This window comes from Apteryx rowi, unplaced genomic scaffold, assembly GCF_003343035.1.
Source record: "Apteryx rowi isolate R43461 unplaced genomic scaffold, aptRow1 scaffold_157, whole genome shotgun sequence".
NCBI classification, from domain to species: Eukaryota; Metazoa; Chordata; class Aves; order Apterygiformes; family Apterygidae; genus Apteryx; species Apteryx rowi.
Genome location: NW_020447830.1, coordinates 1,263,092 through 1,281,091, shown reverse-complemented (window position 1 = coordinate 1,281,091; position 18,000 = coordinate 1,263,092). Strand labels below are relative to the sequence as shown.

At 49.3% G+C, this 18,000-nt stretch overlaps 1 protein-coding gene across 1 annotated transcript in view; it reads left to right on the top strand.

Moving 5' to 3' along the window:
• Window positions 1-13,964, top strand: part of TNFRSF21 (TNF receptor superfamily member 21) — a 35,500-nt gene extending 21,536 nt beyond the window's left edge. The window contains exons 5-6 of the mRNA XM_026059425.1: window positions 12,197-12,416; window positions 13,464-13,964. Of these exons, the coding sequence (XP_025915210.1) occupies window positions 12,197-12,416; window positions 13,464-13,693 (450 nt within the window). The 3' untranslated portion in view covers window positions 13,694-13,964. The remainder of the gene's footprint in view (window positions 1-12,196; window positions 12,417-13,463) is intronic.
• Window positions 13,965-18,000: the final 4,036 nt, after the last annotated feature.

Below are 18,000 nucleotides of genomic sequence, written 5' to 3'. Positions count from 1 at the left end.
TCTATTTGTTGTGTGTGTGCGCTCAACGAGGAAGCCCTTCATGGCCGTGTAAGAGCTTGTGGGGCAGAGCATTATCGKGGCAGGACATTGCCAAACCCTGTCACTGGGGCAGGACCGTCCCAAGCTGCCTCCTTGGAGGAACTGCAATGGCTTTGCTTTACCATGTCACCCCTTCCTCATTACTTTTTTCTTTTTTTTTTTTTTTTGGCAGTCTTAGCATGGAGCTGTGTACTGAACATTTTGGTCTTTTACAAGCCTAGTGCAGAATTACAGGTTTTCACATGCATTTGTGTGACTCCTGGACTTGCATTTTTGATGGCTCCTTGTAATCCCATCAATCGTTTGTGTACTGAGCACTCCCTCATTTTTTTTATGCTCAAATTTTGAATAGGTTTGTCTGCGAGCCATGTAGCATTCCTGTTCCGGTTTAATAGGTGTGCTTTGTCTCGTGGGTGTTTTTTTCTTTTCCTTCAAACTCATAGTAATTAAGCAGTATGTAACTCTTGTTTTGTACCATGCTCCAATTTTTTTTGTGTGTGTGTGTCCAAGATGGAAAAACAAAGTGAAAAACCTGAGACAAAGCTGTAGGAAAAGAGAGAGGCTGAGAAATTATCTTGCACGTGGCTTGCACATGTGTATGAAACTTCCATTATGTGCACTGTGCCGAAAGGACACGATGTCCTTTCGGTCTTCTTGAGCAGGTAGTAAACTCTCTGTTCTCCTGGTTACTCTTTTGACTTTGAATAATACCACAGTAAAGTGCTAGAACTAGGAGAGCAGATAAAAGGTTCGGTTGTTTTGTCAGCACAATGCCTAATTAACCACCTTGGAAAGACTGCGCAGTGTTCAGCGTTCCTGAACGCTGCTCTCTGTTTCGGCTAAGAATATCGGGTGCTTATTCTCAAATAGCAAAAAAATGAGGATGATAACTTCAGGAGCTAGGTTTTACAGTGTGATCTGTCAAGGCACTTGATTTCTGGTGACTGAATAACCATTAACTATTTGCTTACATTAGACATGTGCCCTTAATTCCGAAAATCCAGTAATTGGAACAACTGTCTCTGAGAATAAGCAAACCCAAATCCTGCAGATACTTAAGTGTAAGTTTTCTGGATGTTGTTTAAAACTTGGATTTAGAGGACAGCTGTGGYGCCTCTTCAGCCAGGCATTTGAAAACTTGCACTGAAAAAACCTTCAGCCCTTTGGGATGAAATCCTACAAACTCTGTCCGAGGGGAGAAGCACGTGGCTAATCAGGCTGTCTTGGYGGAAGGTGTCAAGGAATTGACACTCACCACTTGGAAATGCTGTCGAGCCCTTCAGAGACAGGTGTTTTTGTCAGCAGCTGAAAGCTGTCTCCCTACTAGGATTTGAATGTGAAATATGTCAGCTCAAGTGTTCAACTTCCATTTTTCTGAGAATCTCGGTAGACTCGAAACCTTAAACTTCTTGYGAAGAGAAAAATAAGCTTGTTTTCCACTTTCCCGTTGGAGCCTATAAAGAAAGTAGAATTTTTCGCCTTTGTGGGGTGGTTGCTGAGAGTTGCTGTACCCTGGAAACTCCACTCCAGGTGCTACACAGTGTAGAGGAAGATGAACACAGGCCCCGTYTCAACAGTGCATGTTGCAAAACGACTGGATTGCCCTATTCTCTTGCAAGATGTCTCCAATTCTTGCACGAGTTTGAAGCAAGTTGAAGCCAATATAGCAAGCAGGCCTTGGTCCTGAGCTAGCTGCCTAGGAACGCAAAGGCAGTAGCAAAGCAGCGTGTTGACAGCACTGTCTTTGCTGTAACAACCTGCATACGTTTGTGAATACCGGGGGGATGTGCATGCAGGAAACCAGCCTGAACGGTGACATGTGATGAGTAGCGTGAAGGCACCTCCAGCCAGCCCTTCGGCAAAAAATAATGAGACTGATGGCTCCGTCCCTTTGCATAGTAATTCCGTTTTGGAAATGGAGGAATGGCACATGGGATGGAGCGAGTTACGGTGGATGAGGGAAGACTGAGGTCCTAGGAAACGCGCTTGTGTGGCAAAAAGTTGTTCAATCTAAAAATTCCTGAGCAGCCATCCTGGAAGAGGTTCTTTTTCTTAAAACAATGTGTTATGTTCCCGAGCATCGTACAGCATCTGGAGACTGGCGGTCTGTAATGCTGCTTGACACTTTCTTGCTGTAGGTTTGATTTGCTTTCCTAGAAATGGGCAATATTGGGTCACTGATCTTTTGTGCAGACCAGCCTAAGCCTGCCTGCTGAAGAAACAGTGCTTGCTCCAGTAAAGGGTATGTTTTTAACAGTTCACCTAAACTGATTCTCCTTCCCTATTCAATTTTTTTTTAATTTTTTTAAATGAGCTTAGACTGTTAATTACCTTCTAAAAGCTGCCGTGTGATGCTGAAAAACTCAGTCCTGCAACTAGATTGCATGTGCGCATCCTTCCTCCAACCTCCATCCCCATAACTSGCCTGCTGGCGTTCCCACTGGGGAACGGTGGGAGCCGGCCATCTTCTGCATTAGCAGCACTTGCATTTTACTCTTCTCCTACGATTCCTCGGTGAGGCAACACAGACATGCCCATGCTAATCTTTCTGGTGGAAATGGTGACAGTCAGCTGGTAGGTGACAAATGCCAGAAGGCCTAATGCTTGTATTTCTCTGGAGCAAGATTGCCACCAAGCTCGCATAGTTAATGGCTCCAAGCTTCCTTTTCTGGGGTATATTGTGTCTGTAAAGGCAAATATTGCATGTGGCTATTCTTATGCTGCGTCTCGGGCCTGAAGGTACCGTGCTGGTTATTGCACTGAAGTGATGCGTGGGATGTTAAAGCTAAAAAGCACCCCTGAGTACGGACTTGACGTGGCCGCGCAGTGCATTTTTGCAAGGTATGATCCTGCCGCAGCCTGTTTACTTCCTTTCCCTGAATCAGATCCTGGCATTTTGATGAGGCCACTATAAAGGCCCCGGGAGATGGAGTAACCCGGGGGCTGCAGCGGGAGAGGCAGAAAGCCGTGGGAAGCGCCTGGTGCAAAGGCGAACGGGGCCCTCAAGCCTGGTGCAAACGGCTGCGTTGCAACACTGCAATCCAGAGCGCAAGGCTCACGTGAACCAAAGTGCCGTGAACGGGCAGGGGAGCCTATTGCTAAATGCCAGGAGCAGATGTTGAGTTTCTTGCCTTTTTTTTTTTTTTTTTTTTAATCTATGCAAATATATGCATCCTCCTCCTTCCCGGCTCACCTGCCTGATGCATCTCCTACAGCTAAGGGCATGAAGCCCTGGGGGCAACAGAGGGCGGACCAGCTGCTGGCGGCGTGCATGTAAATGAGCTGCAGGAGCGCTCGGTGAACCAGTATTAGGAAACGCATGGAAATTCCCCTCTCCTGCAGAAAGCCGCTGCCTGCCAAAGGGACAAGGGGAAGGAGAGAGAAAGATCAGGCTTGAAACGGATGCGTCTGAGCACAGAAGCGTCTGCGCTGGCGGCAAGGTGCTGTGGCGATTGCTGCGCGAGGAGGCGTCCCGCTGCAGAGAGAGCCCCGGCGTCCGGGGGTTTCTCAGGGTTTTAGTCTGGCGCAATGTCAGCCGGGCCCGAGCAGAGGTCCTCGCTGCAGCCGCTGCCTTCGCGGCAGATCCGCGTCCCCATGCTCTTCATCTGTTTTCTGTCCTCTTGTAGCGTCCCGCTCACAGAGAAGCCTTTGGGGCTCCAAAATATAAATATTTACACCTGCCGATAATTCAAGAATCAGAAATTAATGCAAGTCTCTGGAGCGTTACGTGGTATGAACGCTTTCCTTTGGGTAAGGAAAAGCTCTGCTGAATTCTTGGTGGCTTTCTTTTAGCCCTGAAAGATTATGCTGGTTCTACCTCACAGTGACCAAATTTAGGTTAAAACTGGATTAGCCCTCTGAATCGCTTTGCTGGTTTTTGCAGTAGTCGCTGATGCAGAAAATAGGAAGAGCAGAGCAGCTGCGGGAAGAAGCTTGGGGTGCGTTGAGCTGGCGCGGCTCCCACGCAGCTCGCGCGTCGGCGGCGAGCGTGTTTCCAGCTCGTCTCCGCGGTGGGAAATAGCTCTGCGAAGTCTCTGCCCTGCCGGGCGTGCTTTGCTGGAGCGGACAGCTGGCTTAGGGGTCAGCAGGCAGCGGCATGCAGATCCAGACACTAGCCAGCCCGGGCATACCCCAAATAAGTGTTTTTGGCAACAAAAAAGAGGGAGAAGGACAGCTTTTGCACTGTGGTCCCTGGAAACTGCAGTTCTGAATTGTTGGGGTAGAGGAGGAAGAGCCGAACGTGGTACTGGGGGCAAGCGGGGTCTCTTGAGGATAAGCTGTCTTGCAGTTGTGTGCCGGCTGTAAGGCTGTATCGATCGCCAAGCAGTGTCCGTCGTCATCCTCCCGGCTGCAGCGTTCCTGGCACGGCTCGCTGCTGCTACTGCCGTAAGCACCCTACCGTGAGCAGTGCTTTAGTCTCTTATCTCTTTATTTATGGCTTTACTGGCCTTAGCTAAAATATTCCAAGGAACTGATAGAGGGAAGCAAACAGGCTTGCTTGAGGCATTCAAAATAAGCTAAAAAATAAACTGGGAAGGCRGGCGGTGGGGGGAATTGAAAATGGTGCAGCCCTGAGCCCAGCAAGATGTAGCACGTGGCTAATTGTGTGTTGCAGTCAATCCCGTAAATCAGCAGATACGTCGGAGGAAAGCTTGTTGTCAGGGCTCTGTCCTGCATGAACCTCAGTTGTGCAGTTTCCTCCTCCAGGGAGGCTGGAGGAGAGGAGGATGTGGAAGCCCTGTGTGAAGCTGTCCTGCAAGCAGGCAAACAGCTGTTGCAAGCTCCTCTTGTGCCTTTACTTCTTCTTTCACAGGCCAAAACCTTTGGGTCAAGAGCCTAGAGCAGCGTTCTTCAAGCAGAGCACAAAACTTGGTCTGTGTCCAGCTCCTGGTCTAGGAATGACTTGCTTGATTTCCTCTTTTTACAAAGCAGAACCGGGCTGGGCCGGTTAATTTGCCATGTGCTGCCTTAACTTAAAACGGCCAGCGGTGGAGAGAGGGTGAAGTTACTGCACAGATTTCCTTCCCAGGAGGTTCACGGCAGGACACTGGACACGGGGTGCTGCCCGTCCAAGGGCAGGGCTGTGAAATGCCGAGGCAGCTGGCTGAAGTTTGCATGCAACTTTCCTTTCTGGTTTTCCGTAACGTTTTAACCGTCTGTCTGCAAGAAGTTGTAATATAAATCAGTCAGCCTAGAGGAAGGCGACAAGAAGGAGCTTGGCTGTTCTCCGGCAGGCTCGCTCTAAGCCATGGGTTGACTTTCAGTGAACTGTGGGTTTGAACAAGCCTGGAGGATGTACAAGGAACACAAATATAATTTTATAGTAGACAGTTATATTTGGGGTCTCCCCACGTTTGTGGCCACATCTGCTTGGGCTCTACATATCATATCCAGTACAGAGGACTAAGGAGCATAAGATGAAACTAGAGAGCGGAGGGGTCAGAGCAAGCCAAAAGAGGTGCCGACTTGCTCATCATCAAGCTGGGGAACTCCTTGCCACAAGATTGTGGCTAAAAGTTTGAGTTCAAAAAGTGACTGGACAAATTCGTAGAGAGAAAAAAAAACACCAGAAGCTTTCATGTAGGCACCATCTCCTGTTTTGAGAAGCACCAGATCCACAAATCACCAGGGCTGATGGGGGAAATGCTCTTCTGGTTCTTCTGCAAAATGGCTGCATTTTGGTCTCGGTATCTAGCCAACATCTAAATCCAGCTCAGCTCCCCAGACTAGGTGTTCCTCTTCCTAGAACATAAGAGACTTGATTTTTAGTAGCTGTTTTCCAGGGCTGCCTTACAAAGTGGTGAGCTCCAGGTCCATGCATGGTATAGTGGTGGCAAGTGCTCTTTGGAAACATGGCCAGTGAAACCAAGGAAGTGCAGAGGACACTTCTGCTTTCCCACCCCACCCTTGGATGTTGGAGCACCCGCCTACGCTGTGAGAAAGCAGAGAAAGGTCGTTCCTCCACCCGAGGACATGTCATCTCAGCTATGAGCCCTGGCAGGGAAGTGATGGACTTTCTCTTCTCTCAACCTTCAGTTATTCTGTCCAAAATGTCCCAGTGTCAACTGGAGAGCATGAAAAGTGGGATCCCTGCCTCGGGCAAGATCCACCAGCCAGACCGTGGCTATGGGTCAGCATAGGGATGGGGGCAGGCTGGCAACAAAGTGGTAGAGGAAATGCTGCTACATCTGGGTGGCATCTTAGCTCCGATGTGTCTCGGGCACCATCCAATGTGCAGGCAGTGGCCTGTCCTGGTGCTGCTCCCTTCCCATCCATCTGGTTTAGGGGTTTCATGTTTTCCTCATGCCTTGGGTTCAGTCCGGGAAAATAACCGGAACATGTTTCTCCAGCACCTGCAGACAGTCACTTGGTCTTTCTGCAACCTCTGTAAGACTTTGTGCCTTGGTAAAGGGTGTTTTGCCTTCAGAAGGCATTCGGCCATAAGTGTTGGTCCCAAACACAACGGAGCCATGACGGAATGACGCAGAGACCCTCTGTGTCACTGAAACGGAGAGAGCTGCCAGGGAATGATCTGTGTGGGTTCCTCCTTTAAGGTATCGTGCCGGAACTTGCATTTAAGGGCTTTACACAAGGTTTGTCATCACTCTTGGAGCGTACCCGTTTGGTCACCCCACCAGCTGCCCCTGCTGTCAGAGGTAATCTAGACAMGTCCGCCGAGAGAGCTGATCGGAGGTGACAATCCCATTTAACAGAAAAACTGTGCTGTTAGTGGAGTGCAAAGTTGCTCATCCAGGTGGGTCCTCCTCGCACGTAAGGTCCTTGCTAGCATTCCCAGGGTGCTGCTAGCCTTCCTGGGCATTTCTCCTGCTTTTTCCCACTCCAGAGTCCCATACGGAGGTGTAACAATCCTGGAAATAGGGCTGGTGTAAGCCGTGTAATCTTGGCACGGGGAATCCAGGAAACGGCATCCTCAGTGCTAAATTTAACACCCCCCTCCCCCGAAAAGGTGTGCAGCAAACTGCACGGCCACCTGACCTAGTGACTGCAAAATCTCCCTCCGGAGAGGTTTTTCCTCTGACCACAGCCCCCTGCTAATTTTCCCCTTTTAAAAACAGCAGCYGTTTCATTTGCATTTGGGTTGGGCAAGAAAATTAACCTGGCCCAGGCACCGGCTGCTGCTCTGCTGGCGCCATGCCCAAAGCCCAGCTAATGCAATATCGAAATGCATTTTATGGCCCGGCTTCGTCCGAAGTTCAGCCGGTGGAAATCGCCCGGTCGCGTGGCCCAGCGGCAGAGGCAGCGTGCGCCGCGCTCCGGGGCCGGGCGCAGTCGTGACCAGGGTTCGCTCGCGCCCCACGTGCCTGGCCCCGCAGGTGGACTGAGCAGCTGAGCTCAGCGTTTTGTTTCAGGGCTTTCCCTGCCGTTTTGCTTGCAAGGACCTGCTGCTTTTTTATTTATTTATTTTTTTCCCTCCTGGGAAGGTATTCAGGAAGTCAATACATGGTGGGACTGGAGTTAGCGTCGATGTGAGACGCTTGGCCGGCTGCTGGCGTGCACGGAGAGCTCCCGTGAGGTCTCTGCGTTAGTGCAATTAGTAATGTCTCCAGYGGCACTTAAAACGGCTATTTCATGGCTGTGTCTTCTCTCACTTTGCAGATGATAGCCCTGACCCGTGCTTTTAAAAGCTGCTCCTGAATTTAAGGAGTGGTGCAAAGCTTCAGTGAGGAGGAATCTAGGACTAGCTGCTAAACTCCCCACTTGCCAAAACTAAATTTGCTGCGAACAAGGGAGGAGAACGGTGCATTCGGGGCCGTTAGCGAGCGAGGAGGAATTGGCAGGAGCTGAGCTTGGCAACAGCCCGTCAAATTCATCTTGCTATCTCCCCATCTGCGGCGGTGGGCGCCGGGAGCCGGGAAGGCGAGCTCTGGGTGCTTGCCTCGAGGTTCGTTCTGTTCGAGTTCGCAGAAGCGCCTGGGGCTCGCTCCTCCCGCGGCTGGGGACGCTGAACTCCTGACGCCGCTGCCCGAGTCACTTCRATAGGGCGATCACGAGCTCGCTGGAGATCGCCTTGAGTGAGCAAACACAAATGCATTCCTCTTCATCAGCATTCGCTCTAAAGATCGATTCAGCGGGTTGATAAATGACTTTCAAGGGTTATTTTGAACTGATGCAGTACCAGCTAGAGAGACCTGCCAATAGCCCTGCTGATTGCTTTGTTTTTGTTTTTGGCTTTCGATCCCCATGATGCTTATCACTACTGTTATTGCAGGAAGAGTGACTAGGAAGCATCATCCAAGGAGGATTTTTCTTAATTCCCACAATTGGTCCTCCCTAATGTTAGCGTAGTCATTGCAGTTTATTTGTCCGGGTTGATCTTTTATTGCCGTACAATAAAATTAAGACAAGCCCTTTTTAGCCAGAATAAGGGACCAGCCAGTTCAATGGAACTGGTGGGTGCAGTTGTGAGGGCAACATGTGGACCTGTTCCCCAGCCAGGTGTAACGGAGGAGTTTGTGCTTGGGCAGTTGCATAAATATCACATGAAAAGAAAAACAAGTTCAAGTGTATATCCTCTTTTTTGCATCCATTCCCTTTTCTTCCTGCCCAAAGGCTTTTAGGAAGAGCCTTCTCAAATGCTCCTGCTTAGAGCATCCTTCCAGGCCTAACCCAGGTTGCATTTAGGAACCAAAATGTTGCCATTGGGGCCTGCATCCTAAAGGGCTGTGAATACACAGGAGCCTTTAAAGTTTGTGGGTTTGGTTTTTTTTTTTGTTTTTTGGGTTTTTTTTAAGCCTTGCAAACCTCTTGCTGCAGTGATCAAAAAAAATACTGGCCGAGTGCCCCAGTGCGATCGACCTGCGCTTCCTTGCAGGAGGCTGCTGATGCGTCAGAGCCCGTTGCGTGCTTGGTTTTCAGGCTGAAATCCATTAACTTCTCACCAGGTGACAGCATTGCAGGCTCTCGGGCCTCGGGACCAGCTGGGGAGTCCTGCTGCACTCGGGACAGACGATGCACCTAACAGCCCCCTATATGTCTRTGTGCACAGCTGCAAATACAGCCCCTGGGGCAAATGCAGGGCTCTCCTAATGCTCGTCAGGTGAGAAACAAGGTAGCTCCAGAAAGCCTGGCTTTGGAGGAGCTCCAACTCGACGGCTTTCCACCATCGCCCTCCTGCCTTCAGGGATCAGCGCTGCAAAAGCACTGCAGGCAGGAGGCTTTTTCCAGCTGGATCGGAGGCATCCATCACTTCGCTCGAGCGTTGGTGTTCTTATAAGATTTGCAACGGTGGTTTCAAGCAAATGAGTCACAAGCTATTAATACTGTTTTTGTACCTTTTCCATGGGCTTTACCTCAGAGCAACCTTTTACTTTCCCCGGCCTTTCAAAACGCTGCCGTTCCCCTTTGCTTTCTTCCCTTGGTTTAAATATTAACACCCATTCGAGCATCCTGTTTACTTTGCTTAATAAGCTAACAAATGTTCAGCTATTTGGAACGCTTTGAGCTCCGAGGACACCTACGGTCGAGAAATAACCCTAGGTGATTTTCTAGAATGCTTTAGCAGCTGTTTGATTAAACACCAGATAACTTGCACATTTCTTCTGGGAAGTGTTTTCCCCTCTGCTTGGAAGGCAAGGCAAGGACAGGGGGTTTTTTCATGTCCTCAGGGTAATTTTTCCATGTTGGTCAGGCCCTTTTTGGAGATCAGGAGCTAGGCTGTGGCTGGAAAGTAAATGGATGGGTTTCAAGGGGAAAAACTAACCTCTGAGGTCTGTTTATTTTTAAAGGGGAAATCACAGCGTATTGCCACTTGGGAACTATCCAGTTGCTATTCTGGTTCTTCGCTTGCTGCTTTCTTCCCTGTTAATGACAACAGTCTAATTCTTGTCAATGAATTGTATTGAAAAGGGAATTTTAGAGGAGAACGCAGATTCTTTTAATTAAGAATTAACACTGGTTTGTATTTTTGCCATGCATATTACATAACATGCTGAACCAGAACAAATCCTCCCTTTTAATTTTCAGCTGAAAAACCCTTTTATTCTGCCACGAGCAGGCTGAAATGTTAACTTAATGTGAACTAATGGGCGTCTCGGCGGACATGTGATCCGTGGGTGGCAAATTCCTCGACACAGATGAAGAATGCACAATGACATCCGTGCGCGCGGCGGAGCACGGAAGAGCCATGCAGAGCCCGCCGGAGCCATGCGCTCCGGGTGTGCGCTGTATACAAATGCCGCTCTGTAGCCTGAGCGCGGAGCGAATTTGTATGGACGGGAGGAAACGACTGCAGGGAGCGCACGCCCAGGGGAGGCAGCGGAGCGAGCGCCACCAGCAGCATCGTCCGCCTGCCGATGCGGGGACGGTGCTTCAGCTCCCTGCCCGGCGCAGCCTTTGATCCGAGCGCTGCCTTTAATCTCTCTGCCGTCGGCAGAAGCGTGCCAACACGAATCGCCTAGTCTTCCCCTCCAGCAGGGAAGACAGCGTTGTGAGATGCTACTGAGACCAAAGTTATCTTCCTTAAGGCTGCTTCTGGCAACATTATTGTGTATTATGAACTTTTGTTTAGGGAAGAGCGGGAGCATTTCCCTTGGGATACGTGCTTGGGATGTGCTGTGTTCTCCAGCACTGCATAGCATTTAGGAGAAAGTTGGCTGTGTGTGGAAATGGCTCTTAATTCTGCTCTTGGACAGACCAAGTGAGGATGGGAAGAGTTAAAACGTTCAGTGATGCTCCTTGGAGCAATCCACTCAGAGCAGGGAAGATTGACTGGTGACCTGTGATGTTTCCCCAAGTCTGTCCTACCTGTAGACCTTTGTGCGATGGTGGAAACCAGAAATGCTGTATGCTTAGGGTTTGCCATCCTGAAGGTGATGCTGAGAAACTTGGAAGGGCATAAGGTTTGCTTCAGGGGTAACTGGGCAAAACTGAAGGCCCTGAGCTGATGCTGTCCTTAACACGTGTCCCGGTTATCCTTTCCGACTGCAACCTCTGAGGGACGGAGGGCTCTGTAACATGTTCCATGTGCTTATGGGAGCCTGGGTGAGACAGGTCAAACAAATTATTAACTTGAAACGTGGCTCAACATCAAAAAATGGGTTAAGCTGTGGTCGACTTAAGTTCATCTGAGGGGATGCCTGACGGCATCATTTCTGTTCCTCAGGCACATTGGCAGCAAAATCCCGCTGGGTCGCACTGGCACCGTCACAGGGCAGGTGTAACCCGGGAGCGCTTGTGCCCTGAAGAAAGCTTAAATCCCAGTGATGCGTGGAAAACTGGCATCATAGACCGCTGGAGACGGTTCAGCAGTGCCGCACTCATAAACTGAGCATGCTGCAATGGAAATGACCAAGGGGTGTTGTGTGTCTCACCTTCCAACCTTTGCATCGGATAAAATCACAAGGCCAGGCTATGTCTTATGCTTGTGAAATGATAAATACGGAACAGTTTTAATCCACTGCTTGACCTGTGTAGCGGTGTTACTGGGAGCAATGGGACACGAGCTCCTGGGTAGAGGTTATGGTGGAGGAATGCGTCTACTGGGAAAGGTGGTGTCCGGAGATTTCTCATGCTCTTGCGCCCTCCCTAATCTCTGTGTAGAGGACAGTGTGGTAGAAATGTCATGTCTAGAAGAAGAGGGAGTCACGCTAACCCTCACCAGCTCTTACTGTGGGCACAAGGGGTATCATGGTGTGACTGAATTAAAGCTGGATGTCCATACCCAGCACTCTGCTCCATCAAAAAGGATTATCTGCTTGATGATCATGGCCCTTAGCCCCCAACAGTTGCACTTTGGGCTTTAGTGACTTTTCCCCTGAGCGTGAGAATGAAAACCAAGTTAAAATACTGTGCTGTGGTTTCATATGTCATACTATCAAGAGTCCAGGTCACTTTACCCTCCTGCCTGTTGAATAGTGGTGTGCTGAATGCTAGCAGTGGTTTCCACCTCCGACTCTCCTCTGGTGCTTGTTTTGTGGGGCAAGGTCTTTGGGGATCAGCGACTGCAGGTTGCCTTGGAGGAGGCTACCCAAACGCGGCGTTCACTCGGGGGAGTTTGTTTCCACGGATGGGCTCGGATGGATTTGAAAGTCTCAGTGCTACTGTTGCGCTTAATTCCCCCTGGGATGCAGACAGTTTTGAACGTGAGCTCATTGCATAACATCCTCGTGAGTTACTTTTTCCAATGTCTTCTTTGCAGCTGGAAGTTGACAAACTGGCGCTCCCGGTGAACCCCAGCCCGCTCAGCCCCACGCCCAGCCCCACTCCGAAGCCGCCCGAGGCGGCCGTCCTCACCGTGGAGCCCTCTCCTTCGGAGAAGAAGTGCTTCTTCGTTGACGAGTCGGAGCCCCTCCTGCGCTGCGATTCGACTTCCAGCGGCTCCTCTGCGCTCAGCCGAACAGGCTCTTTTATTACCAAAGGTACCAAAATCAGCTTGGGGTATGGGGAAGAGCGGGAGGATGAAAGTGCCGTGCCTGACGCCTGAAGGTTGGTCATGGCACATCTCCTGCAGTCAGCACGCATAGAAAGTGCGGTAGAGCTGCCTAACGAGCAGTAGCAACGTGACGTCGTTAAGGTAAATAACTGGGGAAAACGGACTTTCCGGATATGTTTATCACATCCTGATTCAATGAAGATCAGATATTCATGAGACGACGAATATCCTGGTAGCAAACATAATACAGATTAGAGAGGGAAAACACCTTTAAAGACTTTTAACTCTTTCAAATGCTGCCGGAGAAGCGTAGCATCCCCAGATGTCTGGAGCTTCCCTTGCAGAAGCAGGGAAGGGTTTCTCCTGACTCCCAGCTGCTGCGTTAGCCCACAGTGCTGGGTTGTCGTGGCCTCCCAAGCTCTCTGGAAGTGAAGTCCCTCCCTCCCAAGGCTTATTGCCTGAGATTAATGCAGAAAAGCATGGTTTTGAGATTGATTTTTTGCCCTTGGTCCTGCTCACTGCAGCATGTGACTTGCGATGTAAATCACTGTTAATTTGACGTGTTTCAAGGGGGTTTAATTTATTTCATTTAGTTTGCTTCATTTAATCTTTGACTTTTGACGAAGGTGAAATATGAAGCTCAACCAATTTACCTAATTTATACTTTGGTGCAGAAACGAACCTGATCCAATGAAAATAACTCAAAGTATCAGGATTCAGCCTTTTTGGCTCCCCTCCACCCTTCTCCTTAGCTTTTCGGTATTGGCCATTCAGCATTTCTAAATACTCTATTTGCTATAGCAGGATACTGGGTGAGGCGGCTCCACAGCATTGCTGCAGCTCTAGCTTCTCTGTCTTCTCCCCTGCCCAACACATGCTGCCCCCCTCCTTTTTCCTTGTTTCTCTTTGTGGTAAATCACTCTGTAGAGGTGGAAGCTGGGAATGGACCCGGGTCTCCAGGGAGAACACGTCCTAGTTAGCAGGGGTCTTCTGAGTTAGCCTCTTAACACCAGACTCCTCCTTCCTCCCACAGAAAAGAAGGACACAGTCTTGCGCCAGGTGCGCTTGGACCCTTGCGACCTGCAGCCCATCTTTGACGACATGCTGCACATCCTCAACCCTGAGGAGCTCCACGTGATAGAGGAGATCCCGCAAGCCGAAGACAAGCTGGACAGGCTATTCGAGATCGCCGGAGTCAAGAGCCAGGAAGCCAGCCAAACCCTCCTGGACTCCGTCTATAGCCACCTTCCCGACTTACTGTAGGCATCGGTCACCACGCACTCTCTGAATATCTGCTAGAACTAGCTTGGCACTTGTTAAGATGATCGACAATATGCAGGCAGGTTTTGTTGTAGAATACGTGGCCAGTATTTTCTTTGAGGTGTCCTTGGTTTCTGGAGGGGGACAGTTTGCAAGCATTGCACCTTTCAACCTTAACTCTATTGCTCAATTAAAGTCTTCGCACCCTCTGCCCCCTTCTGAGTCTTTCTTTTCTTGCTCTCCTTCCAATCGGATCAGTCGATGCACTTTAAAATGCAGTTAATGAACTAGAAGACCACAAATCTGGTGTAACTTATACATTGAATCTGGGATTGCTCTGTAACCCATTTCAATTCTGTCAAAACTGTTATTCTGAATGACTCTCTCCTGCTACCTCCCTTCTGCCTTGGAGTGGTAAATGGTAAACCATGCAAAACTGATTGTTGCTGTTACCTTCTCTAATGCATCTAGCTTCCCCCAAGTTGACTTTTTTAATGTACTATTGTATAGCTCATATTCATTGCTGAAATTTTACTAGCACGGTTATTTATTGTATGGTTTTCACCTGGACAATGCATTGTGCTCCTATAAGCTAAAGCAGAAGTGTTTTAATGAAATTAAGAGGTTCAGTTCCACCAACCTTCAAGATTATAAAATGGTCCTTTGCCTGCAGTCGAATGTAATCCAAACAAGGAGTATCTTGCCTTGCCACTTAAGAGAACAGCAGGCCCTAAATAAATTGTTGCAATCAGCACTGGTGCTGGACTTTGGGAGGTGAAGGCAACCGCTGGTGGTACTGCTCTCCTTGTGGTGTAAGACTTACCAAGCTATGCTTTTACACTTGTGTCTCTTGTTTTTTATACAGACATGGCCAATAGGTTAGGTTCTCTGAAGGCCCTACCTGGTCTTAATAGTCTCTTCAAATCACACTTCACTTTTTATTAAAAGAAAAGAGGAAAAAAAAAAAAAGCTGCATCGTAAGAATTCTGTCTGATTATATTTGCAACTATTATGCTCCCGTAATGAACAGTCTGTAATATGCTCAATTTGAAGAAATTACGATATTAGGGTGGCATGTGCTACCTTTTGGGCAGGGGGTGGGAGTGGGGGGAAGAGGGGGAATGAATTGAAACATTGCCTTCCAGTGTACTAATTTATTAATAAATACTAGGTGTTTGTTACTTGACACGATTCTGTGTTAACCTCCTTAACAGCTGCCTCGACTCAGGGGAGGCAGTGGCCGGAGCAGGGGCTGTTCAGGGAGCGCCAGGCTTGATGGGGCAGGGGGGGACTTCGGGGTTTGGTGTGTGGAGGGGGCGGAGGTCTCTCCTTTAGCCTGTGCTGAGACTTGCAAAGAAGATGTATTTGCCTTGTGTTGAAAACATCCCTTTGAATCTCCAGGATTGGTTTTTGCAATTGGAACAGCTCTGTAAAAGGCTTTGCAGGCATTTGGGGAGCTGAAGTGTTAATTTGCCCGGGATGCAGCTACCGCCCTGATTCACTCTTAAGCGAAGGTCTGTAGTTGCAGCATTTCTATTGCCCTGTTACATTATTGTTGTCCTTATTTATGGTCTCTGCTTCCAAATAAGAGATTCCTTGTTATTCTGTTCTACGTATGGAAACCTTAATGGGACAAATGCTTCTGTTTTATAATACTGTCGCTTCATATACTTCGATCCACAGAGTATTTTCTGCTAACCTGGGTGCTGTATTTTTTCTTTGCCTGGCATTGAAAATTCATGCTGTGGGAATATACATAGGTACAGGATTAAACTTTCAACACATGGACAAATGAAATACCTCTGACAGAGAGAAATAGAGTGCAAAATGGCAAGAACCTTTATTAGCAGAGCTGGGGGTTGGATCCTCCTCTTCTGGGAACGAGCTCTCGGTGGCTGCAACCTTTGTTCAAAGCATTGCAAAGAAATAGTGAGCATGGCTCGTGTGCCTGGCATACACCGGGTTGTTAAAAGCAGTATTTCGAGGTGGAGCTCAGTACCACCCTGTCTGAGTGCTGCTTTATCTCTGTTTTGGGAGCGGTGTCACTTGCTGTCACTCTGCCTGGACGTGACAAGGAAAGAGAAACCAGCATATGGAAATGCATGTAATGATACACTAAGTCAACCACACTTAAGCACAACCAACCTGATTAAAATTATCTTTAGCAAATGCTTGGTTACCCTAGGAGTGCCTAGTCCTGCATTGCTCCCTCCTTTGCTTGGACTTCACCGTTCGTCTTGTCCCTGGCCGTATCCCTGCCTCTTTCCTAGCTGTGGCCCCCAAACAGCACTTCAGAGTATGCATACATATATGTATGTGTGTGTATGTGTATAAAATTTATTTGGTTTATGCAAATTATATTATGTATAAAATTTATCTTTTTCTAGATACAGATCTAGATCTACCCTTCGCGTTCCCAACCTATTCCCTCGTCCCTTGCCCTACGCCGTGTTGGCGTGCAGGGGCTGGGAGTGTGTAGGGGACGTGTCTGAGAGCAGCTGAGCGCTCATCCTGCTTTGTACACGCGCGGTATTTCCTGGGGCCGCTGGGCGTGGGAGGTGTGAGGAGCTGCACCCCCTGAGGCCCCCCCTCTTTCTGCCTGCGAGCTGCCTTACGCCTTAAGAAAATTAGCAAGCCATACATGTGCCTGCACGGGGCTGGCTGGAGGAGGAGGAAGGGACGTTTGGGTGCTGGGGTGGCGGCGTGTGCAGCTTCCCCCCTTCTGCTCTGCTTCTTGCATCCGGCTGAAAGGTCCTTCCTAGAGGGCACGCGAGCCACCAGCTAGTCTGGTCTGGCTTGCTGTCAAGTTGAGGTAGGTTTGGGCCAGAGGCACGAAAACTGCATCCGACCTCCAGATCACCACGTTCCCCAGGACAAAACCTGCTGTTCTCAGGGCTGTGTCCATCCCTCGGGCTGGGTGTCCGTCCCTGGGGCCAGGCGTGCCCTGTGGTGCAATGCACGACTGTCGGGCTGGCTCGTTCTGCACCCCGGGGCAACACGTTGCCTCTCCCCCAGCCCACGTAGAGTTTGCTCTGTTGGGGAATTAATTACAACCATCCAATAGGGTTATGAGCAAGCTCGCGTCCCTGGTTCGAAAAGCAGCCAGGGTCCTGCGAGAGGTTATTCAGCCTTCCAGCAGGTTTTATGTCATCTCGTCAGCGAGTTGCAACACCGTCCCTGTGCAGGAGGAATAATGTGTACGGTCCTTGTGTGAACAACGCGCTTGGAGATGGGTCATGCCACCGCGGCGATCCCTCTCTGCCCGAGGAAGCCCAGGAGGGTGAAACCACCCAGGTCCACCATGCAGCGTGAGGTAAAACGCAGCCACTGCACCTCATCCGCTGGCGTCTGCAGGACAAGCTCTGCGGCACGTGGGAGGGATGCTTGGAGCTGCAGCGAGTTCGCACAGAAAAGGCTTATTTTGAAATAATTATCTTCTGGCATCTCTTTGCAGGGAGCTTTAACCATTGCAAAGCCATTTTGACTGGGTTTGCTTCTGTTGGACTTTGCTCCTGTGAGTAACGTAACGAAGTTTCCAGGGCAACTGGTGGGAAATAGGAAGATGAAGTAGAAATAAGAGGAGTAATCATTTATGTATTCATTGAACTGCTGGTTAGTGGTGGCAGTCTCCTGGCTTGTTTATCAAACCGGCCTTTAGGACCAGGCTTCCCCTTCCCTACACTGACATTTAGAAGGGCTGCTTACTGTCTCCTTCCAACTGTAATTTAATTTGGTCTTCCCAGCTTCAATATCTTCCTCAAGCCTTTTCTTAATCAGTGTAATCCAAGGGCGGGGGAATAAAAAGTAAACTAGAAGCAGCCAGATAGCATGGGATCAGATGTGAAGATGCTGGTCAGAAGCTGAGGCAGGGATATCACGGGGTTTCCTAATGTGGCTGCCCAAAACCTCCTGCAAGGTTAGGTGCCTTACAGCCTGATGAGGTTCTCATCTCCTGGAGATGCTCAAAATGCTCTTTGAATATCTGGCTTTGAAGTCACTTAAGCACTGTTGGAAACGTCCCCCTCTGTGCTTTTCAAATTTGCCTTGCCAGCTGCCACGTAGGGCGTTTCTTTGGCTGCATGATTAATCAGTGATAACGATGTAATTCCAAATCAGTTTTTCCCTGAGATATTTCTTGGAGGAAAAAAAGAGGCAGGGCTAGTCTGGTATTGCACTGGCGCGGGTGGGAGAGACTTGCTGCTCACGGGCACAGGGCAGTCCGCCTGCAAGAAGGGATTTACTCGGTGGCCCTGCTCTGTTCTCACTAGCCAAAATCTCTCGGCCATTCCCCAAGCAGTTTCGCTCATGTT